We start from the raw sequence: 24,439 nt of genomic DNA on the forward strand, positions 1-24,439 counted from the left end.
TGATGAATTTTGCTCTTGCATCATTACTAGGTGTCTGAACAGATTTCAGTCTCCTTGAATTTATTCATTATTTAAAGCAATCAGACAAAAATCACCTAGTCCATAATGTAAAAGTACATGCACAAGTCATAACATGAAACTGTAGCTTTTAATGGAGAAATTAACTTCTCAAGGTCATTCTTCACTTCTTTCTCTTTGGATTTCAAGACATTAAGCATATTCCAAATGAGAACAAACTGGTACTGTGCTAATAACTGCACTAAGTGCAAATGAGAAATTTGGCACCTCTTTTTTGTAGATCTTGTTGAAAATCCCACCAGAAGTGAAAGAAGCTACAAAGGCACCCAGATTGACAGTGGCACAGCTAGGAAGTTAATCCAGAGTCTCAGAGTTCAGTTTTCGCATAAGGCAAACCCTTCTTGTGGTAGTTCTTCACTGTTAGACAAAAGTCTAATTTTCTAAGGATTGCTGCCTGGTGCCAGAATGCTGTAGCCAGCTCACAGTGGGCTGGAACTGGCCCAGGCTAGTTTCCTGTACTTGCAGTTATGGGAAACTAAAAAAAAAAAAAGAGCCATACAAAAGTGGCAAGATGGGCAGGTCAATGGAGTTTAGTGGTAAGAATATCTTCACCAGTTACCAAAGTGCACTGTGTTGGAGGTTGTGTTGGCCCAAGAGAGGGAAGGCAGTTTCATGTATCAGTATCCTCACCAGTGGGACTTAATGTGCATAGGACATGGATCCTGCTCCTGTTCAGGTAAAAACAAACTTCAAAAGATGTTCTGCTTGAACAAAATCTCTCCTAAAAAGAGATTTAAGTATTAATGGAATAAGAAGAATCAGTCTGGGCAGTTGGCACTTTTTTCTGTGAGTCCAGTGCAAGTAATTCTTGATTAGCAATTCTCTCACCCCACTTCCTCTTTGTGACATTACCAGGCTAGACACTAACTCACTACTCTGGAGATGTATGCTAGAGAGTCAAAATGTCTACTCATCTTTAGGCAGTTTGTCACCATCTGTCATCAAGCCCATTTCTGAGACAACTGCAGAAAGTTGGATCAGAAAGTAGATTTAAAACCACAATACACATGGGAAAAAATGCTATCCAGGAAACCTTTTTACAGGTCTAAATTTGTAGGGGTTTATTAGTATGCTTACTGTTTGATTTGTAATTTTGTAATTTCCTTATGCTGTCCTTTTTGTCCCTGCCCTTTCCCCAGAACCTTCCTCACTCCTCCTTTCATTAAATGTCAATCTTTCCCCGAACCTGCCTTCCCTCGAGAAACTTCCCTGCCAATTTTGTATTTCTCCAAACTCTATTAGTTCACTGAAGCTGTTCTCCTGCTTTGAAATTATTTATTGGTTTATACATTGTATTCCCTGCCTTGTTTTTCACTCCCATTTCTCCTGATTAGTTAAAGATTGTGTCCTCCCTTGAGACCCCCTTATATAAGCTGTTGTTTGCCCCCAGTTCAGCATCCCGGGACACTGAGGAGGGGAAGTTTTGCTATCAAATAAAGGTACCCAGTTCCATCCCAGGACAAGTGGTGCTGCTCTTTTGTTTCCATGCTGAACTTCCACTGGTAGCTGAGATTTTGCGGGCTCGGAAGGGGGCTGTTGCACCATCTGTCTGTCACCATGTAGCCGGGATTTGCGACATAAATTCTAACTCATGCCTTGGAAGAATTTTTATTTTGGAGAAGTGTTTGGTGAGATGCTGCCTTTGACCACAGACAGCTGGGCTGTTAAATAATTTAGTATCATTCTCTTCCATTTAATCCACTGTGTGTATCTGACTTCATATCATCAGTGGAAAAGAAGAAATAACATACACACACATATATATAGATAGATATCTCTATCTATCTATCTATCTATACATCTGTGTGTATAAGTATGTTGTTAGAATTATGTATAATAATACATATTTATATATACAAGTATGCACACAAAAAATCTGCAATGTCTAATGTGATTAGAGCTTCTCATCTTACAATAAAGAAAGTACAAGAACAGAATTAACTCACAGGTCACAGGGGATACTGAAATTTAAAGGGCAAGAAGAGTTCTTATGTTAATAAAACATTTATTTTCAGATTTTGCACTTAACAGTTGCATGGAGTCAATGCTACATAAGGGATGGGGACAAGAGTCAGTCTGAGTAATTTGGTTTGATTTTCCACAGTAAAAAGTGATGGAAATGAATGCCTCAGCTGCTGTGAAGCTAACTTTGTTTCCCAATAAGCTCTTAGTGATACATGGAAATACACTTCAGTATTTATATTTCAGGATAATATTCAACATAATTCAGTGTAGCAAGACACTGTTCTCACAGATAGATGTAAGAAAGCCAGTATATGAAAACCTAGTGGAAAAAGGAAAAGCTGTTTGAAGGAGAGAATACTATAAATTCAGAAAAGAACCTGATTAAATATTTAAGGATTTATTGAAACAGAATAACGGGGGCAACTCTTGATTTGCTGTCTAAAAGCTTAATGTGTCCTTCTGCAGTCTGATCACAGCCTTCTTGGAGTTGTTTGGTTTGAATGAAAACCCCCAGCCTGCAAGCAGAGACAGTTTCAGACATGAACATATCTTATGCTGCTGAGCCCAAGAGACTTAGGTAGCAGCATAAAACATCCATCATGCTGGTGCAAACAGCCAAGTGTGCATGTGAGGGGAGAGGATTTCCATTTGTCAGGAGGGTCCATGGACCTAAAACTTGTCAACAACAACTTGTGGGCAACTCCAGTGGCTCCCTCTGGACCACGATTTTCTAAGTGTGATTCAACCTTGTGTTTGAGAGGCCCACTTTACAACTAGAGGAAAATTTACACTTGGTGCTTGTCCTCTATTAAAAAGGATGCCACTTGGGCACTGTAGAAACTAAAGCGACACTATCCCATGCATTTGCTCCAAAGGTCTTCATCACAGACAAACTGATATGTTTGACAAAATGAAGGATCCATATCAGAAACCTAGCACTGAGTGACCCAGATACCAATACTCTGAGTCATTTGATCAGCTGGCTTCTGTATGGCCTCCCTGAGGTTACCAACAGAAGCCATTCAATATTTCACAACTGCCAGCTACCACATCTACCGTTTATTGATGTCTTTTTATAGGATGAGACTTTCATCCAATCTCAGATCTGCTTTACCTAATCTTTAATTTAAAACATGAAAAAAAAATCATCTTCAGCAGTATTTTCCATGCAGGATTCTTATTATTCTGAGAGTCTCCCTTACAAACATTGAGGTGTCAGGGCAAAGGCCATTCTCTGGTGCTGACAGCCACTGTATGGCCAGAGTCACCAACAGTAACAATTGCAGATCTATTCCTTACCTCGGCTCTTGTCGGCTGCCCTGTGAAACTGGCATTGCATTGCTTCTCAAGATGCTGTGCAAAAGAGGATAGGGAACCTGAAAGCATACAGGTAGTGAAAGTTACCTGCTTTCCAAACACAAGAGGTTCTCTCTCCTTCTCTCCATACACAGTACCTAAGAAAACAGGGCTCTGGACCTCATCATCCCCAGTTACACTCCTGAAGCAGACAATTTTGAGGATCTGCTAATGTGCATGTTTGGGCTGCGATTTGCAGTAATCCCATATCAGTCCATAGCACTTGTCAGCATTTTTATATCCAATAAATTGCTCGCATTTCTCCAGAGCCTCGTTCATAGCACATGAGCATGAGCTGAGCTCTGCAATGCATTTGTTATGCAGCCAAGTATGTGATATGGCTCAGGGACTTGGCCAGCCTCCCAGGACTTGTTTAAGATCACAGAAGTAGAGTAGGTGGCTCAATAGAGCCACCAAGAATAGTTATCTGGGCGTCCCTCTTTGAAAATAGCTGAGCAACATCCCTCTCTTTTGCATACGTGAATCTTGGCATTTTTCCTAATAACTTTAAAAGTTCCCTAAAAACAGATTTCTGAAACAAAGTAACAGTCTTGACACTGTAGAGAAGGAATCTAATCTTTGCTTTATACTTAAACTTTTTTTTTCTATAGTGTTTGGGTTTGGACCTGTCTAAGCCTTAGATGTTCCTGCTGAAATAATTTTAAAGGGACTTCAAGTCCTGAGAGCCACAGTTTCTGAGTACCTAAATGGGGGTACCATAAGAGTCCAACTTTTCATTAAGGACAGAACAATTTCCAGTAGGGATCAGGTCTCTTACACATCCACCTGAGAAAAGAGGTATCCAAGGAGTCCCAGTCACTCCTGGAAACTCTGGCACTGCTCTCCTGATGAGGCTTTCAACCCTGACAGAGAGCTTGACTCTCCTGACCCTTCTGTCAGAAGGATCAAACAACAAAGCTGCCAGCTTCACAGTGACATGTTGAAGCTATTTTTAAAACCCTCTACTGTCTGTCAATTATAACACCCTTTCTGGAGGCTAAAAATAGAAACCAGTTTCCAGTATGTACAAACCAAAACCCAACGTATACTTTTGGCATTGTCTGACACATTCTTGTAAGCCTCAGCAGGGAGGCCAGGAAAAGTCTGGACATAAAGCCAAAAACATCCTATCTGAAAAGAACTGAACTACACTGGACAAAATATTTTAAAGCCCTACGTGGAAGAAAAACCACTTCAAAAATATTAAGATCATATTTGGACAAAGACTAAGTTTTATTCCATATTTGCAGAGCGAGTGATGCTGTTACTTCTCACCAAGGCACCAGCACCATGATCTGTACTCATAGCAGGAGCATTACTAAACCAGCAAACCAGAGTGCAATTGTTCTACCAAGTCAAACAGCAGACACAACAAGATAAGAAAGAAATTGTGTCCCATAATTTCCCTCCACAAGAACACTGCTTTTGTTTCTCAAGGAGATGATCAAGGAAATTGCCTAGTAACAACATTAATTCTGTTTTTTTCTGTAGACAGAAAACATAATACATTGCGTCTTATAAATGATAACAAGACAGCAGATGATAGGAAAGGAAGATCCAATAATGTTTTTCCCTTTTTAACATTTGCCTAGACCTTGAGTTCAGCCCCTGTAGGGCAAAAAGCCAGTGAACCACTGGTACAGCAGGAAACAGAAAGTCAAAGAGGTACTTGCAGGGACCTTGACCAACAGGTTGCCACCTCACAGCAGCTCTTCTCAGAAAGAGTCACTGATTTATTTTTGGCTTTATGTCTAGTCAGAATCACCAATATGAGCAACCTTTGCTGAAAAATACTGAGACTTTAGGTCTCAAATTCTTGCAAAATTTAAAATGCTAAACCAGGAGCACTTACATGTGAAAGAAGTTAAACACTACTGAGGATACACCACTAGAGCTCAGCTCTTTCAATATGGTTGAAAATTTAACTAATTAATATTGAGAGCGATTTAAAAAATCTTGAAATGAAAGATAGAGCACTCAAGGAAAGTACAACTGGTGCACTTGAATTCAAATACTAGCTTAAAGAAACTATTCCATCACAATGAGCTGAACACCAGGCATACAGGTAAAGATAAGAGAGAATTATTGAGTCTAACTGAAGTTTCTTTTGCAAAAGAGACATTTTAAGATAAAAAATCTCAAGCTCTGGTACAAAACAGTCATGTAATGTCGGTTTAAAAGTAACTTAAATAATTTCTAATCCTTGTGGCTACACCAAAAAAAAATCATCAGTTATGATCTAGGTTCAATATAAGGGTTAAAAAATCAAGAGAGAAAGAAAAAAAGCCAAAAGTGCTTATAAACCCTAGCCAATCAACTGAGAAATACCACTGCTGACCTCTGAACTTATCTCAGCATTTTGAGACAAGTTTATAATCTGAGTCTTATTAGTGGGTGAGTTTGGACCAAAATCAGAGATACAGTACTAAGCATCCTCTTAAACATAATAATACTCCAGCTAGCTTTTTTGGTATAAAGACTTAGGAATTCAGAAATTTAGTTACTGGCACACAACTACTTCAGGCTTATGCACAAAAGGGGGCTTGCTTCTGTGTCACAGGAAGAGATATAGACAGATTCAGAGTTGCAGAAGAGAAGAAGGAAGCAAAGGATTCCCCATCTGTAACTACCTGTGCTCAGGAAGTGTGCAAATATTTAGGACAGCTCTTCTAAAACCCATTAAATTGGTTGGCTGAGCCTGACTGCTTGAGGGCTCTTCAAAACCTCCTGACTATTTTCACTTACAGCCTCATGGTTCACTTACAACCCTCACAGAAACATGTATTTAAGATAAGTATGCGTAATACTGTAGAACTCCACAGGCTTTCGCAGTGCGACAAATAAGCCCTCATTTTGCCAGGTCACATTTTTCCCCTAAGAACATCATGCTGCAGTTTCTCTTCCCATTCAGTTAGGTTGCTTAAATAAATAAATCTCAGTCCCTCTAGCACTGTCTCATCCGCATTTAAATTGTTAGTCTACAGACAACTTGACCCTTACCTCCACAGCAGCTCACAGATCCAGCTGAAAGCAGTGCAAGTCTCACAGCACTTGCAAAAAGTAGATGCCTGCTTTTGGCTAAGCTGTTGAGTCCCTGGGACACAGTGGAGTGTTTGAGAGCACTTGCAGAGCAGATCACTTCAATATGGAGACAGTGGATACATGAGAATTCGGCTACACAGCTGCAGACCTTGGGTTCTGGAAGAGGCTGTGAATGTGGCAATGAAACAGGACTAGATAAGATATGGAACTCTGAGTTTGTGCTTTAATGTTTGAGGACTGACAGGATGCCTGTAAGTGTTGGGTTTTGACATTCAAGCAGGTAGAAATAGAATAATAATTCCCCTTTGTCCTTCCATTTCTGTATCAATAGGATCTCGGAGTATTCTATTCTCTACACAAAATTGCTCTATCAGTTCATTAATAACGTGCATGCAAGAAGAACTTCCAAGGGAAAGGTTGTAAGAAGGAATAGATTCCAGATTTAGGTTTGAAACTGGGTATTTCACTGCAGAAGCAAGTGTAGACACATTCACTGCAGAAGCTATGCAGACACATTACACATCCCATTCTCTCTACCTCCAGTAAATGTGACACATTTACATTATTAGTTAGCACATGCTAACTAAAGCCTGGGTTTTTGCTCACTTCTAACTCTCACAGACATTACAGCCTTAACTGATCACTAGGCTTGCTGGGAATTCATCTTCTTTGGCTCACCTTCTTATCAGGTATTCACTTTCCTCTCCAGATGCTGCCATAGGAGTTTATGAACATGAAAAGAAACCTCCTCTCCCTGCGAGCACGGCTGCTGATACCTGGGTGGAGCCACACTTTTGTACTTCATCTGCACTGAGAGGTGACACAGGAAGCAGAGCACTGGTGTAGCAGGTTCCCTCTTCTCTACACAAAGTGGATCACAGATCTTTCTACTGCATCTGCTGGGAAGAAACCAGGGTTTGGAAGGGTGTGGAAGAAATGACACACTCCTGAACAGCTTTGGAAAGCCCCATGCTTGACCACAGTTCCAAAGAAACACTCTGTGGTCTCCACACATCCTCCTGCCTCCTACAGGCTTTGTTCCTGCACTGTCCATGCTGTTTCTTTACCCTTCAAATTATTCCTCTTTTCCTTCATTTTCTCAAATACAACTCACCATACTGAGTTATGGTACTATGTCAATTCTGTGGCACATGTCCTCCTTCACTCGGGCTTCCTCAGAGTCACCTCTCCTCTACTCAAAAGACTTTAAGCTAGACCCAGCTGCTCAAGCCAAGCCCTGGGCTTACCTGCCCCCATGCAAAGATCAAATCACAGGGATGAGCTGTACCCAAACCATTCCAGCATAGGCTCAAGGCCCTTCTCAAAGTTCAGAGCTCTTGCTTATGAGTCCCTCAAACCCAAGTGTGTACTCTGCAAAATAAAATTTGTGCTGCCACGTGGGGGAGTTTGTGCTGTGGCTAATGCTCATCGCTTCCAGATCAAGAAAGGGACAGCTCAGCAGCATTAAGGACTGCAGCCACTGAAAACTGTGTTCTGGAGAGGCTGGTTGAAAAACCTGACACATGCAGAAATAGTGCACACACGCTTTGATAAAGATGTTCATTTTCAAAATGATCTTGGGTGACAGCCATTGACTCTGCCATAGCTTATAAACTGTAACTCACAAAAATTTGCAAATTCCAGTTGCGCTTAGCCTGGTAAAATAATAGAATATAAATTGGAAAAGACCTGTAAGATCCTTGAGTCCATCTATTAACTAGCACTGTCAAATCCACCCCTAACCATGTCCCTAAGTGCCACATCAACTGGATCATGATCAGAATGACAGATCAAGTAAAATAAAAAAATATGTATTTTAAAGGGATAAGTAAAGCAAACAAGTAATGAGTATCAGTTCCAGACCCCCACTGAGATGATTTATAAACACAACCACCAGACTGGAGTCAACTTTACCCCTTGCTGAGCCATGTTCTTCTGCAAAGCCATCTTGACAGCTGAAGCAAACGCAGGTGAACCAGCAATCCAAAAGGCAAGGAACCTGTCCAATCATATTTACCAAATAGATGGACTTGAAGTCTGCTTGAAACCCCTTAAAAATCACAACTGTGCCTTAGAGACAAAACCAGAGCTAAAACTCAGCTCTCAAGTCATTCTGAGGAGATGAAAAATGACAGGGGTGGGTGGTTGGTTTTTTTGAGTGGGGTTGAGTTTTTTTGGTTTGGGTTTTGGAGTTTTTTGTGTACGTGGGGTAGGTTGTCCTCCTCTCTTTTAAAACCAAAGCAATCGTTCAAAAGTGGTTTGTCGCTATGATCAAACTGGACTTGTGCAAAGGGAAGACAGCTGGGGGCAGTCCAGCCTTGAGCTGCGCCCCTGAACCACCGGGCGGGGTAGCCAAAGACTTCTCAGGAAGCACGGCACTGTCTGGCAGGAGGAGCACCTCGCAGCGCCGTAACCCACAGATCGGCAGCGCGCAGCAGGGAGCGGTGGGACAGCCGGCAGGGGCGGGCTCAGCAGGGAGCGGCGCGTCTCCGGTTGGCTGCGGCCCCGGCCGGGCGGGCGGCCCCGCTCCGTGGCGGCGGCCCCGAGGCGGGAGGATGCGGGCGGCGCCCGGGGCGCAGCCGGACCGGCCCTTCAAGCTCAGGAAGAGTCTCGGTAGGGGCGCCGGGGCGCGGAGGGCTGTGCGGGTCGGAGGGGCTGCGCGCACCCGTAATGCTTCTCTTCTCTCCTCTGCCCCGCAGCCACCCGGCGGGAAGAAGTAGCAGGGATCCGAGCCAAGTTCCCGACAAAAATCCCGGTAAATCTCTGGTTTGTTGCCGGAGGTTGTTGCTGCTGTTTAAGGAGAGAAGCCTACGAGGGGAGGGAAGGGGAGCTGGATATTTTAGGTATCGCTAAGTGTGACTCTAATTAAAACAGGTAATTGTTGAGAGATACCATAAAGAGAAGTACCTTCCTCTCTTGGACAAAACCAAGTTTCTGGTTCCCGAGGAGCTGACCATGGCACAGTTCATAACCATCATCAGGTGGGTAGTGGATACTTGTGGGTTGGAGCTGCACCTGGGCTTGGCTGCTGTTCCCCAAGAAGGTATTTCCTAGTGTGCTGCTGGGGATATCTTGCTTCCTTTGGTAGGTAGGAGGATAAAGATGTTAGTAATGTAATGGACTCCCTCTCTTGCGAGTGTTCGAAGACAGTCAACAGATGTTTTCACAGGTGCACTTGTGGGAAAAATGTGGTCTTTTTTGGGTTCATAGTCCTCTCCCTTCTTCCTTAACTGTAGTGAAAAAAGACTGTATAAGACTCTTGTTCTGCTCTCTTCCTGCCTTATGGAATGGGTATTGGGGCTCTGTGATCTCGTTCTGCTTATGACTGTCACTGCCTTGCTTTCTTACTGCACCTAGCTGAATTTGCTCAAGTTCAAAGCAGCTCTTAAATGAGAGTGAAATGAAGTGTGTTGCTAAATTGTTCTTTATGAAACATTACAGCAAAGAAGTCACCCAAAATATTCAGTGGTATTTTCTGACAAAATGTGAAAGCTATGTTTTTGAGCACACTTTTTAAAGTATAAAAAAAGATCTTTCTAGATTGTAACTTCTGTAAAAGATGCTTTTGGCTCTTGGACAACTGAGAGTGGGACAGCCGGGCTCGGCAGGGGCGGGCTCAGCAGGGAGCGGCGCGTCTCCGGTTGGCTGCGGCCCCGGCCGGGCGGGCGGCCCCGCTCCGACAACTGAGATTGTAATCATTGCATGTAATGTCTCTGGAAAGGACTTGTTTTTTGAAGGTAGGTTTTTTGAAGGTACACTTACTTTATAGTAAGTGTAACAGACTGGAGCTGGAATCCTTTACAAAATCTGCACTACGGAAGCTTTTGGTTTCTATTCACACTTTTCCCTGGTAACTGGGAACTCCAGGCCCATGCTCAGTAGCACCTTTGGTGTAACCATGTAAGCCTTTTGTCAGAGCACAGGCCTCTGAGCTTCCATTTAACTTCCTGCTGATGGAGACATTAAACCACATAATAACTTCACACAGCATTTCTCGTAGGTACTTCATGCAACTGCTCTGCTTAATGTATGTCATAGACTGAAGCTGAAACCATATTCAACTTGCTAATGTTTAATCCTCTTTTTCTCCTCTCTTTTTCAATTAGAAGCAGGATGGCTCTGACAGCTACACAAGCTTTCTACCTGTTGGTGAACAACAAAAGCCTAGCCAGTATGTCCTTGACAATGGCAGAAGTGTACAGGGACTACAAAGATGAAGATGGCTTTGTGTATATGACCTATGCTTCCCAGGAGATGTTTGGATGCTTATTACCTACTGCCCAAGGGAAAACTATGGAATGCTTTCAGAAAATCTAAGATTGAGTTCATATGCTGCAGCAAAGCAATTTACTCTGAATCATGCCTGTGACATGAACATCGGAGATGCTCCTTCCAGTTTGAGCTCTTGAGCTCTGTAGTGGGAGTTATGACCCAAAAGCTGGCAGGACCAGCTTAAGACAGAAATGGTGGTACACTTTCCCTAGGTAATAATTTGGATATATTTTTTTATATTTGAAGACACTATGGGTTAGGTTTTTTGTCCTTTGAACTGCACCTCCACTGCTTTGCGATATCAGTCTTTGTTGTGAAACTGATTTTTAAGGTTTCCTGAAAGCCTAAGTCTAAGAGAAAAATAAAGAACCTTTTAAGTATTGAGTTGAATGTTACTTTTAATCTGGGGAAAGATTGTAAAAATTTGTCTTGGAGAAGATCCTATCATAATTCTGGGAATTGGAGCTCAATGTCTTTTAAATGAAACACTGCTTGCACAGATACTCTGAATTTTTGAATGAAATATCAAAGTTTAAGTTGTGTCACCCATGAGCAAAACCATAGCTATGAAAGTTTCATTAAGGTAGATATCTGGGCTGTGAGATTAAATAGGAGTGCCAGAGCAGTGTTAAGTTTAACACCTGAATAAACTCAGCTGTTACAGAAAACACTGTCTGTGGTATAGATAACTATTTGTTTAAATAAGCAACCTAATTGCTAGTCAGCATAACTGAAATGCAGATAGCAGGACTTGAAGGGTAATCAAGTTTCAAGAGTTTTTTTCTTGCTAAATTTTGCTAGCATGGTTACTCTAGATACTGTCACATCCATCCCCTACAGGCACCTGCTTGTCAGGTACCCGAAGGACTTCAGTGAGCCTTCTCTCAACAACAGAGCCAAGTCATGTACCTTGTGATTAAGAGATATTCCAGTGTTTCTGGAAAACGTTGAAAATATCAAAAATACCATGTAGTAAAATGTGGATTCATCTTAATATACAGGCTTGGTTCCTATAAACATGTATTAAAGGAACACTTGACATGAGCCTTATTCTGAAATATAGCTCAAGCTGTCTTCCCTGTATGTGAGGAATGCATTGGAAAGCTGGACATGCTCTGATCATACATGATCAACTAAAAACACCAGTAATTTAAAAATCTGTCACAGTTTGCAGTTTATTAATCAACCTCTGGCAGCCTCAGTTTAGGATTGGTCAAATTGTTACAATATGATGCAATTCTTCTGTTCAGTACTAAACTGCAGAATTATTAATGTAGGAATAACTAGACTGCAAAGAAAGAAGTGTTGACAGTATTTATGTTATGCATAAGGAAGGAATGTGTGTGTAAGCTTTTTGCAGTGGTTGTCTTGTATTAATAATCTCTTGAACATGGTTCTGAGCAGACCTGGGTTTGAGCCTCTAAATCAGGGGTTTTAGAGGAGTACCTGCTGTAGTGGAGGTGATGTTTGCCAACTCGTGTTTCATGAGCTGAGGAACAAAGAAATCATTGAACTGACCTGTGGAAAGGATAAGGCTATGTTGGTATAGGTTATAAAAACATGTGGGCTTTGGAATCCCAGAATCAGTTGCTTGGATATATGCTTGTAATGGAAACAGTTTCCATTGCAGAAATTGAATAGTCATTTGTCACCAGCCCTTCCGGGAAGCAGAGACACCTGCTTGGCAGGAGCACCACATGAAAATGCTGAACAGCTGTGGGAACCTTGAGGTGGGAGGGAGCAAGGGGAGACTTTCTGTGTTCAAGCTCTCTTGCCAGTCTAGAATTGGGCTAATATTTTGCTTCAATGGCTCCTCTGTCTTCCTGTCTTGTGTGATACTTGGTACATGAAGAGACAAGCACTACAGTTTCTTGGCTGGAACAATTTTGTCTGACAGCCAACTTTCTCTGGTTTGTAATGTAGTGGCTGAGGTGTAAGTGTTGATCCCTCCAGCATTTAATAACATTAGGCTGTGGTGTCTACAGGCTGAGTCACAGATCCAGCCAAAAAAGTTGCACAAGGAGAAGGTCAGTTGCAGGTAAAGAGCATCATTATAGACTTGTTTAAACTGGCCTGATGAACCTAGAAAGAAGTCCTGTGAGCTGGGAAAGCATCATTGGGTAATAGTAATAGACTTGCTTTCCTATCAGTTGTTGAAGAAGTTAGGATATTAACTGTCAAAGAGTTTTCACAAAGTCTTAAAGTAATAAACTGGGAGTTACATGCCCAAATAATTCTGTTGTCCTATTTGTGGAATTGCCTTGGTATGATTAGAAGGTTTGAATTTAACCTATTCTCTCTTGAAGTGCAAAGAACAAGGATTAGAAAAGAAGCAAACAGAAAAACTTTGCTCTGACTGACATGTGCAACTGAGATAGCTGCAGCTACTTCCAATGTAGCTGCTGTTTGAAGAGCTAATATTTACTCAAGCAAATACTGATTAGAAAGTTTTTTTTTTTTTAAATGGACACAATGCTGTGTTAAGCAGATTTTATACTTCCTTCCAATGTGACACTAATGTAAAAAGAGACAGCAGAGCTGCCATTTGTTTAAAAGTTTTATCTTCATGATACGGACTTCTGTTCATTAATATCAAAGATATCCACCAGAGAACAGAAAACATTCTGAGGATACTTCTGTTTCTTCCTTAGCCTACCAGCTCAATCGCAGAAGATGCTCAGTGCTCTGGCTCCAAATATAAACCAAATCAACCTGAAGGATATGGAATATTAGAGTGGTATGAGGGCCTTGCTGGAACAGTGGTCCTTGAGGGAAGTATGTCCTACAGCCACCTACAACCTGTGCACAATGCTTTATGGAGTGCAAATTGATATTTGCTGCAAGGCAAACATGATAACTTCAGCCTGGGCTTTAGCACACATAAGCAACATCAGGAGCTTTCCAAACTGTTGGGATTTAAAAATGACTCAATGTTATATTTTGGTAGAATAAATAAATGAATGGGAATATTAATCTTCTTGTTCAAGACAATAATACTTGTGAACTTAGATGGGCTTTTTATTGTTTTCCCATGCTAACTATTTCCAGATGGTGGTAGTTTCAGGATTAAAATATTTTCATATTTTACACACACTAAGTGACAGATGGTATCCTCTGCTTCAAATAAGTTGCTGTGTTTAGGTAAAATACAGTAAATTAGAAGGTAAAATGAGATAATAGGACAGAATATTTTACCCTCAGCATCAAATTGCCCTGCTATATTCTTCTTTCAAGAAAGCCTGTAGAGAAATTATAGGGAGAAAACAAAAAGACCTAAGCAAGACAGAAACTTTTTTTTTGAAAACCAGTGCTTTAACTTATGCACTATGAAGTGGAAGGGAGGACAGTGGAAGAGTTTCTATGGAAAACCTTCAAGGGATCCCCAAGGGTGATTGAGAAATGTGATTTCATATGTTACAGTGCCAATATACAGAACTTGTAATGCATACATACCTCCCTTAAGAACCACTGTTCCAGAACTATTTTGAGACAAATCTCCTGAATCTTAAAATAGCCCCTTCTTTTCATAGTTTTGAATCAACCCATAGGAGAGAGAAGAATAAAAAAAAACACAAAACCAAACCAAAACCAGATGTCTGCCTATAAATATGTGCTTAGTTTCTTTAGCTTTCCTAAGGTGCTTTGTTGTATTAGCTCTACCCAATTCTCTCCACTGAAGATTTTGGATTGCTTCTTAGGAGTTTAAGTTGTTACTGTACAGTCCACAACATGCAAGGACATTTAGGGTCTACAATAAATAACAGTCTGGCCCTAGTTTAAAGTAATGCCCTTAATGCTTGTCCCCAGAAAGTCATATCGCTCCCTGCCTCCTGTAGTTCATGTGGTGCCTCTCTTGTGACTGTAATGTTCCTATGGCACACGACTGCAGCAGTGGAGTCCAGGTGGCTTTTGAAGAACACAGGGCAAGTCTCAATGCCAGAGTTCAAAAAGCAGCTCTGTCCTTTCCCCTGCAGTGGCAGACCCTCAGGAGGGAGGGAGTGTGCCTGCCTGGGCACACTCAGGCAGGCAGGCAGGGACTGAGGAGGGGCTGCTCGGGCCACTCAGCACTTACATCATGTCTGCCAGGGCCTGTAAAGGGCCTTTATGAGGCTGCCTATGATTTGTTGCAGGGTGGGCTTGGCTGCTGGTGTTTATTTTTGCAAATATTTCAAGACCCTGCCTTTACTTTCTTTCTGTATATAACAGCATGGTCTGGATCTTAATCAGACCTTCAGCTCAAGCCTGTTTTATGTCAGAAATGCTATTGATTGCATGGTCCTTGATGCTGTTGATGAAGACATGCCTAAGTAGGCCTAAAATTTATTTCTCATTCTCAAAAACAGAGCCAAGACTTTACAGGCTGACAAATGGATATCCAGGGAAATCTTTAGGTCAGCTAACCAGTGGGTGAGGAAAGGGGAAGGAGTGAGCCAGGGGGTTAAGCATGCATATCAGTGCTCCCACCCAAAGCAGCTGCAACCATGTGCTCTTCACAAGCCTGTCTGTGACTGCCTGGAAAGCCTGAGCCTCAGTGTGATCTCACTAATGCAACTATTACACCCATTAGCTTACAAAGAGAACCTATGAGAAAGAAACACATGCTCACAGATGGAGAGTGGATATAGCCTTTTCCTGAACAAAACATGAACTCTGTCAATGGAAAAAACCACACAGAGTTGTGCTGAAAGGCAGACATGGCAAATAAAGAAATTCTATTCTTGGTGCTGGCACTACTTCACAAGGCAACTTGGCCCTTACTCTGAGAACCTAAAAACTTCATGTCAAGTGATGGATAGTAGTATGGTCTCTGTCTGACCCTTCTCCCCAGAAATACTGCGTCTGTGCTCAAAAATTAAAAATCAGATAGAGATGTGAGCTGCATATTTAAATGCTGACTGGCTGAGGAAGATTAACTCATTTTCCAGCAGCTTGATGCATTAGTCACCTACAAAATAAAAGAGCCATCAATAGAAAAAACAGCTGCTGTACTGCAGGTGAGGGCAGAATCACCAGCTTAATGCAGACACATCTGTGCTGTCTAGACTGCCAGGGTAACCCAAGCATTGCAGGGGTTATGAAGATAATTTTGCTATTGGAAATTATATTGGCTCTGCTATAAACCTGTCAAAACTGTCAAGAGAGGCCTCAGGAGAAACTGTATTTTCCTAGGAGGCAGCTGGCTTTGGTTTAAACCTCAGTTCTTTCAGCCATCCTCTTGCACACTGACTTTGTTCCCATTCTTTCTTTGGAAAGGGACCAGGCCTTCTGTGCTAGCAGAACCCGGGTACAGGTTCCAAGATTGCTGAAAATTATAAATAATATGACCTTAGTTGCCATGTAACAAACTTGCATGATAATTCACAGCTGTTCTGCTATTGTAATTCAGTCTACATTGAACCCACAAAATTTGGCTGTCCCTCAGTCACTCAGCTCTCTAAGCCTCTGTCAGGGTTGGAGCAGCAGTTTAAATGAGATGGCTGCAGCCATTACTGCTATTTGGGCAACTCCTCCCTTCCAGTGAATTCTGTTGAGACAAAATTTCTTGAATCAGCTGAAGAGCAGCTGTGTGGGTTAGCCTTGCTCACCAATGGGAACCATTTTTGCTAGAGGTACAAGATAGGTGGATGTAGCAGCTTAATTTCATGTCCCAGCTGACTTTGGCAAAGCAGCGGGTTGCCATGCAGTGCAGGCTGGTGAGAAGTGACAATTTTCAGGAGGGGTCTGGTGCAGAGGAGGATTGTCACAAGAAACTGAGGGGTGGAACTGCTGCTGGTATAGGTGGACTTTGAAAATTATATGGGTCTGCAGGCTAGTCCATGTCAGGACTTCTTACATAAATATCCTTCCTTTAAGGAAGGTTTCCTTTGTTTTGGACATCCAAGGCAGCTCGTCCACTAGGCAAGTGTTGAGCAAGATTATTGTCCTGTGCTTCACAGAGAAGCCTCCTTTTACAACTCAATAGATAAAGAACTGGGGAGACCTTGCTATGACTCCTTTTTCTCCTTGAAGAGGCTGAGCCACAAACTCCACACTGCGCACTCCCAGTAGCTCCTGTCTCCCTGGACCCAGCCCAGCAAATCAACTTCTGCTGCCAGAACCTAGGGCCTTTGCAGGTAAAGCCCAGAGTGACAGCAGAGGTGTGTGGCTAAGGGGCTTGAACGCAGCTCCCAGAGTAAACCCAGCCTACCTCTTCTTTCTGAAAATAAACTATGCAACTGCAGGATCTGTGAGAGGCTGCAGTTTTACTAGTGGAAAATTTAGGCAAAACTCTATAAAATAAATGAAGCAATTCCACTAGAAGCTGGGACAGGCACTGAAATTTGTGTCTGGAGCCATAAAGGCTGCAGAGCTAAAGCTACCATGTTACAATTCATGGGAGGAAGCACATATCCACAGCAAGTGGAGAGAAGAAGGAAAGGTCAAGCACTCTAGCAGACATGAAAGATTTTATGTTTAAGGTTCTGGAAAGTTTTTCTTCAAAATACAGTTTTGCCAAGTATCTTGTTTCATGATTCAAACTAAACTATTTTTTCCCTATCAAATTAATTTTACTTAAGCTGGTTTGTCTAAAAGGGAAAATCCAAATCTCAATTTATACGGAGAAAAGATGAATTTAAAAAAAAGCTTTTTGACTGTTAATTACACCTGTGTAACTGCCATAAAAACTTGCAAAATGTGTGCCAAGAGACACTGAAAGGTAACACTGAAAAGCTAAAAGAGGGGTTATTACATTTTAGACGTCTCATTTTAAAATCACGTGGAACTTTCTGCTAATTCTCAGCACAGAATTTTTTGTGCTTTGTGGGGTTTTTGGATGTGTTTTGGTTACATATAAGTGAGATCCACACACTTCTGGTTTGACTATGTTTTATGATCTTACTGAAGTAAGAAAACACTAAATTAAGGCTGCCTTCAGTATGTTAGCAAATAGAAGAGCAAAATACAACATCACCTGTTTATCCACGGACTGTGAAGCTCAGTAGGTTATTGCTGGCAAACTCCGTGGAGGATGTTACAGTCAAATTGAATTTCAAAAAGTCATACTACAAACTGAATCCTTCAGGGCTGTGTGTGTATATCTTCTCACTTTGATGTAGGGCCTACTCTTCTGGAAATTTGTTAACAAACCCTCAGCTTTTGTGAGATTAATGCTATAGGGAGTCCAGGTTGCAGTGTGAGTATTTGAAATTTGAAAATAAAATCCTAGAGAATTTTTATTTATACTTGTATTTTCTGACCCTGTGACTAGGCCCATGAATACTGTTTCTTATATTTCTGTGATTATCAAAATCAATGCACACTGAAGTCTGCTACACAAACTTAGTAACTGTGATTTTTTTGAGCAATGGTATATTATACAAACAATAAAAAAATAGGTACTTTAAAGTTATTCTTGGTCTGCTTCTGGGTTACTAGAGGAAATTAATCAGAGATTAACAAAACCACGGCATCTAGAGCAGGCCAAAATTCAAGGCTCAGACTGATTTCACTGCTCAAAATACAAGTGTCTTTCCCATTTTGTCCCAGTCTTGGTTTTACTAAATTTAAATAAAGAGTAGTTGAACAGTGATTTGAAAACTAGAAGCGAGATCAAAACAAATCCTGGTGCTTTTTGTATTTTGAAGAAAACACACTAAATTTAATCAGCTACTAAACCCAAATGCTTACATTTACCAGTATTTGTGATACAAAGACAGTGCTTAGACTCACCTTTAATGATACTTTTACTTACACAAATTTTCTTATTTCTGCCATATCCTCAGGAGTGCTCAGAACCAGTTTTGGCTCCAACACAAACTACTGAAGAGTTATTTACTTTGCTTATTAAGTGTGAGCTAACACTGTATAAAAACCTATTTCTACAAAATACTGAGAAGAGATGCTTTCTTTATATCTAATTCCTTGATTACTTCACATGAGAAGTCATGATTGCACTGCAAGGGAACACAAAGGAAATCCATACATGCTGGAGGTCCTTCTCCTTACCAAAATTCTAATCATCTGCTTGACGTCATGGAATTTTACAAAGGTTTAACCAATGTCAGCTCCTGCCTTTTTCTTCTAAATGCTGTTTGCTTCACATCTGCATTTAATCTCTGATTAAACAAATTGGAATTTATGGAGTTTACCCCACAAATTGAAAGTTTCATCTCTTGTCTCCTTGTCCACATACAAAGTACTTGCTAATAGAGCTGGTGCTTATCTAACACCCTTACTCACTATGCTTTCTAAGCAAATAAAGATATGAATCCAAAAGCAAAAAAAAAAAAAAAAAATCCATAGAATAGCTAGTCCCGAGTATCTTGTGGGTTTTGCAATAAGAAACATAAAAATGTTGGCAAAGATCTTACAGGAAGAATGAAGAGGGCTGTCATCACTGCCTGGGCACTATTCAAGAGGGATAAATGTAAAACCTACATAAGAACAAGAACAATCAGCTGCATAAATACAGGGTGGAAAACAAGTGGCTGGTGACATTTCTTCTTAAAAGAGTCCATGGGATGTACTGAATCACAACCTAAGCAGAAGTCAACACTATCATGCTGTTGTAAGAAAAGCAAACACAATACTGAGATTTCTAACCAAGAGTAGAGCCTGCAAGATGGGTGAAATACGCCTCTTCTGTGCTGTACTCAATAAGAGCAGAGCTTCACCTGAAATACTGGGTATAGCATACTGCACACCAAGAAGAATATGAACCACTTGAGAATTCAAAGATTATTGATGATGAAGAGAAATTTAGTATGACAAAAGTTGCACAAACTGAGGTGGTTTAGCCTCAAGAATAAAAGGCTCAGAAATGGACATAACATTCTTCACAAATGAAAGGCTCTTTGAAAAGGAAGGGGAAGAATGTCAATGCCCACATGCCATGGATTACTTATGTATTAGAAAGGAGCTTTTTAAACCCTGCCCACCTTCCCATATTGTTCATTTGAAACATGGAAGCTCTCTGGATTCTGGAAGTGTTCAAAAAGAAACACAATGGCACAATTGCAGTTAGAGTAAAAATGATTGAGAAGTATCTCACTGTAAATATTTTACGGGGCAACGGACAGTGATAAAAAGTGAAGGTCAGATCACTGTTAGTGGGTGCTGTGAATGTGAGCACATACAGTTGCAACAGAACAGTCATGTATAAAATCCAACTACAGCTGTAGCTACAGGAGATGCTGCTGGGCCTTATCTTGTAGAAGAATATGAGAATGATCATACAGTAGCCACCATGTGTTGCCAGTCATAAAAAAAAAGGCTAATACAATCCTTTTGATATGTGTACAAGGAGAAGAATCTTAACTTTACTTCTGCACCTGGCAATGGAACGACTGCTGCTACACTCAGTCCAGCGAGTACAATTCAGGATTGATTTTGCAACTTGGAGAAAGTTCAAAGAATTGTCAAGAGAATGATTCAGGCATTGGGAAAAAAACCACCTACTTTACCTGTGGATAAGAGATGGCTAAACTACTCTTTTAAAATAATTTTCTCTCCTTAATAGTTTAGACAGGAAGAATTGATAAAGGGTTCTTCAGTCTAGCAGATGAATGTTTGACCTGTGTCAGCACACTGGTTTTTTTTGTTTCCTTGATACTAGTTTTCAAACAGATAATGTTCTTTGGCCTGATTCACAAGGCTGCTAGGTGCACACTAGAGGTAGGACATGGAAACCAGGAGGGAAAAGGCAATGGGTTACTGGAAAGAAGAAAAAACAAGGCAAATCTTTTCTGGCAGCACTGCAGACATTTGGGAGATTAAAGTAACCACATAACAACGGCCTAGGATATCTTCTTATGCATCAGAGGGAGTTTACAACAAAGGCTAACCTAGCATTCTGGATTAATGAGGCCAGACATTTACAATCTGCTCAAGCTGAGGCAAAAGGTAATTTTCTAGAATTCTCCTCCATAGGAGTGCTAAATAACATTGATAGAATGCATTAGTTTGACATTTACCCTCCCATGTTACCCAATATATATCACCTTTCCTAAATATTTTCTGAAATGTCCAGCTTTATTATGATTTGTTCAAAGCAAAATTTCTTGCAAATTTCAAACACTTAACAATTGAAAACAGTAAGGTTTTGTTTGAAAAAGTACAATCACAAAGAAAAATAAGATAAATTTCTGACTGAAAATAAATCTGCCGGATGTTACCATTTTCCAGCATATGGAGTTCACCTTCAGTGGGCCACATGTACAGATGCAAATAAGACCCCAGCAATTATCTTTTCTACCGTGTTTTTCAGGTATTAGTTTGCCTCCCACAAGCTGCACAGACACTTTGTGAGCCAGAATCTCTGGTCCAGTCAAGTCAGCTTCTAGGAAAGACTGATGGGTAGAAGTAATGTAGGTTTAAATGACATTCAAAGTCCTCAAGTGCTGCAACTCCCCAGGATACAGGCCAATACCTGAATTAAACAACAGACATTCATTGTAACTCATGTGTGGTTTCCCACAGTCCTGAAGTCCAAATATTTAATCTGTCTTGGAAAAAACCTCCCCCTAAAAATCCATTATAAATAATGGATTCTCATGCAGCACAACTGGAACAGACTTCTCAGTGCACGATACCAAATCTATTTTTGTAAAAGGACAAATGGAGCCAATTGAGTGATTTCACTGGCTAGTGATTTCTTTGAAATAGTTTGTCACATACATGAAAATATACTGCATTGCCTCACTTCAGAAGTCATCTTTATTTAATTTTTATTAAGTTACAGTATTTATCTTGATGATTAAACTCTGGAATGTGTGAATTCAGTGGCATCATAGAAATCACTGTATAGCATCTGTTTTTGTACCTACATATAACCTACATTTGTACAGCCTGCAGCTGCCCAGAAAGGCAGCACAAGAGAAGTTAATTACACATGTGCAGTATTTAAGGGTTGACCCACAGGTATTTAAGAGTTGTAGAAAACTCCTAGTTCAACTTCTTAATCTCCAGCATTCATACAGACACAAGCATACTCACAAATCCACATCACACATAGGAGATTTAAGTTCTCCAAGCTTAAATTGTCATTTAAATAAGAAATCCACAAAACAAACTCAAGTATTAATGCTGATTGCTAGAGCATGCCAGCATTTCACAACAGCTATAAATGAGCGAGATTCAACATTTTTGCACTCCTCCTCCTGCAGGCACAGCTGAGGAATGTTCAGACGCTCTCACCCACAGCTATATTAGGCACATGTCTCAAGTGCAGAAGCAGCTTTGTAAGTTCTACTCCAGACAATGGAGGCTTAGATGTATAACTCACTGGACTGATGCATTCTTGTGCTGTCTATTCATTTAGTATTGTGCAGAACAAACCTGCATCTTTGCTCTCCAGCTGATATGTAACTGATCTCAAAGAATATTGTTCCATCACCCAGTTATATGCAAGTAAGGCCAGCTGGGAAAGGTAATGAGATGAATACTTTTTCCTCGGAATTAGAGGCGAGTTCTAATGGGCTGGACATTGCTCTTCTTTTTACACATCTCTATTATTCAACTCTCCTCATTTAGCTTTTCTGGTGCAGAACCTAAAATAAATCAAGAGGCAGTGGTGTTCCTAGATCTCCTAAAAGCTGATTTTAAGTTTACAGTCAACCTTATGAATTGACATGTCGGGGCCTGTATGTTTATACTATTTCTTTCTGTCCATCTGTGACCCACTGCAGAAGGTCACATTAGTAGTCTTATAATCAAGTTTCATTGCTGATGTACTTTTCAAGGTGCTTTCAGGAATGATGTCTCTTTTGCAGAACTATGATTCAAAGTATCTATGTGCTATTTTTTACTCTCTCATTGGTTGAGAGAACAGTGGCTAATCCCCCAAGCCAGTCCAAACAGAGTTTCTATTTAAAAAAAAAAAATGAGGACAGTACTGTTGACCTTTGTTGCTTTGAGATCAGATATTGAGAACTATAAAAGATAAATGACTGCAACTCAGAATCTACTCTCACTACAGTTGTATGTGACAGCTGTGTGTTTATGTATTCTATCAAGCAGGTAAGTACTCCAGAAAACTTGCATCCTTAAGGACTTAAGAAGGTATGGCACAATATAATACATTAAGTTAAATACAATTGTGATGGTGTAACTTCCTCTACCTGCCATATCTGATGATTTCTAGTAGCCCTCTGGGACAGGGAGCCCAGGCTGATTCTCTTTTCTGACTAGATGCATTTGCAAATCACTGGTAAATGGTCTCTTCCAAGTTATCAGGTCTCTAGCACCACAAATAAAATAAATGTGAGTGATATAAATACTCCTCCCGCCCAGGAAGTATAAAGTTCCATGTTTCAGTTCAGAAGGATATGAGCCTAAAATATCGTTTAATTTTTATGATTTTTAAATGTGCATATCTAGATGTAATGTTGTGGTTTACTTATACTTAGTGAATTTATTATTTAGATCCCTAGAAAGGTGTAGGAATGAAGCAAGAAGACAGGGCTGAAAACTCAGGTCCAAACCAGTCAGAATTAAAGAAGATTGATACAAAAAGGGAAAACCAGTTTCCTCATTAAGCACAGAAAGATTCAGAACAGCTGGTTTAGAAGTTTCTAAAGCCACTTTTCAGTTCTGGAAACATTATAGACTCAGAATAGAAAGAGGGTCAGATCTTACACAAAATTAATGACACCAACTGTGAGCAAAATCAATACCTCTGTTCAGTGGCCCACAAGAAGAATTAAATTAAAAATTGGGATGGAACCACTTCCATGCCAGGAGATTTTCTTGCTGCTTTGAAAAAGAAAATAAAAACCCAAATGAAAACAGAGTCCTGCTACTTATAAACTTTGCACTAATTATGTTCAACTTGGCTGCATTCAGCAACTAGTATCCTGTCATGCTAAGTGGGCATGACTTACTGCAGGCACTTGTTTAATATAAAAATCTTCCAGACATCCTAGAAAGTTTATTGTTAAGGCTTCTGAACTGGCCCAGCTTATATACAGAGTTTACTTGTGCTTTACATCTTTGCAGATACCAGTACTTAACTTTTAAACTGAAAATTAATTGTAGCCAGAAAACTTTATTAAGCGTTGAACCAATTTATTTGAGGAAAGTTACTCTAGCCACAAGATTGAAGCTCCCCTGCTGTGCACTTTTCATTGCTCAGCTCCCATATAGTTGATATTTTCTGTTTTGCAGAAACAGTGTTCATGGTTTATGGGCTGACATCCCATGTTTCCTTAGTCCTCCCTTCTCTAGACTAAACAATGCCAATTCCTTCCACCCTCCCTCACACTGCCTTCTAGACTGTTGCTCATTCTTTTTACTTCTCTCTGGACTGTCTCCAGGGTGTCTACATATTTCTTCAAGTATGGTGCCCAAAACAGTACTCCTTGCTACTGGAGAGTGTCAAGAAGAGTGGAAGAAGCACTTTACACACCCTGCATAAAACGTTTGTACTCCAGAACTGCTTTATTTGGCTTAAAATTGGTGACAGTTGGTGGGAGCTTTCTGAACAGTTCAACTGAAGATGTATGTTCAGAGTCTTTCCTTGTGAAAGCTGGGTTCAGGTACAGAGTTGTGATCAGGGTCCTAAGTCCAGAAATTTGTAAATATGTCATTTCCTTTATTACAAGGCATGCCAGCAAATCAGGAGTAAGCTCTGATTTACTGTGCAAAATAAAGTGCTCCATACTTTTAGGCTGAAACACTGTTTCATGAAAGACAATTGAATACCTGTTAACTGGATTTCACAACTGGCTCTAAAACTTTACATGTAGCA

At 40.6% G+C, this 24,439-nt stretch overlaps 1 protein-coding gene across 1 annotated transcript; it reads left to right on the plus strand.

The window, feature by feature from the left end:
• The first annotated feature begins 8,948 nt into the window (after nt 1-8,948).
• MAP1LC3C (microtubule associated protein 1 light chain 3 gamma) lies at nt 8,949-11,062 on the plus strand. The gene is made up of 4 exons (XM_041469972.1): nt 8,949-9,054; nt 9,141-9,196; nt 9,316-9,422; nt 10,548-11,062. The coding sequence occupies exons 1-4, from the start codon at nt 8,997-8,999 to the stop codon at nt 10,756-10,758; spliced, it is 432 nt and encodes a 143-aa protein (XP_041325906.1). The 5' UTR covers nt 8,949-8,996; the 3' UTR covers nt 10,759-11,062.
• The last annotated feature ends 13,377 nt before the right edge of the window (nt 11,063-24,439 follow it).

This window comes from Pyrgilauda ruficollis, unplaced genomic scaffold, assembly GCF_017590135.1.
Source record: "Pyrgilauda ruficollis isolate IOZ18807 unplaced genomic scaffold, ASM1759013v1 scaffold24, whole genome shotgun sequence".
Classification (NCBI taxonomy): Eukaryota; Metazoa; Chordata; class Aves; order Passeriformes; family Passeridae; genus Pyrgilauda; species Pyrgilauda ruficollis.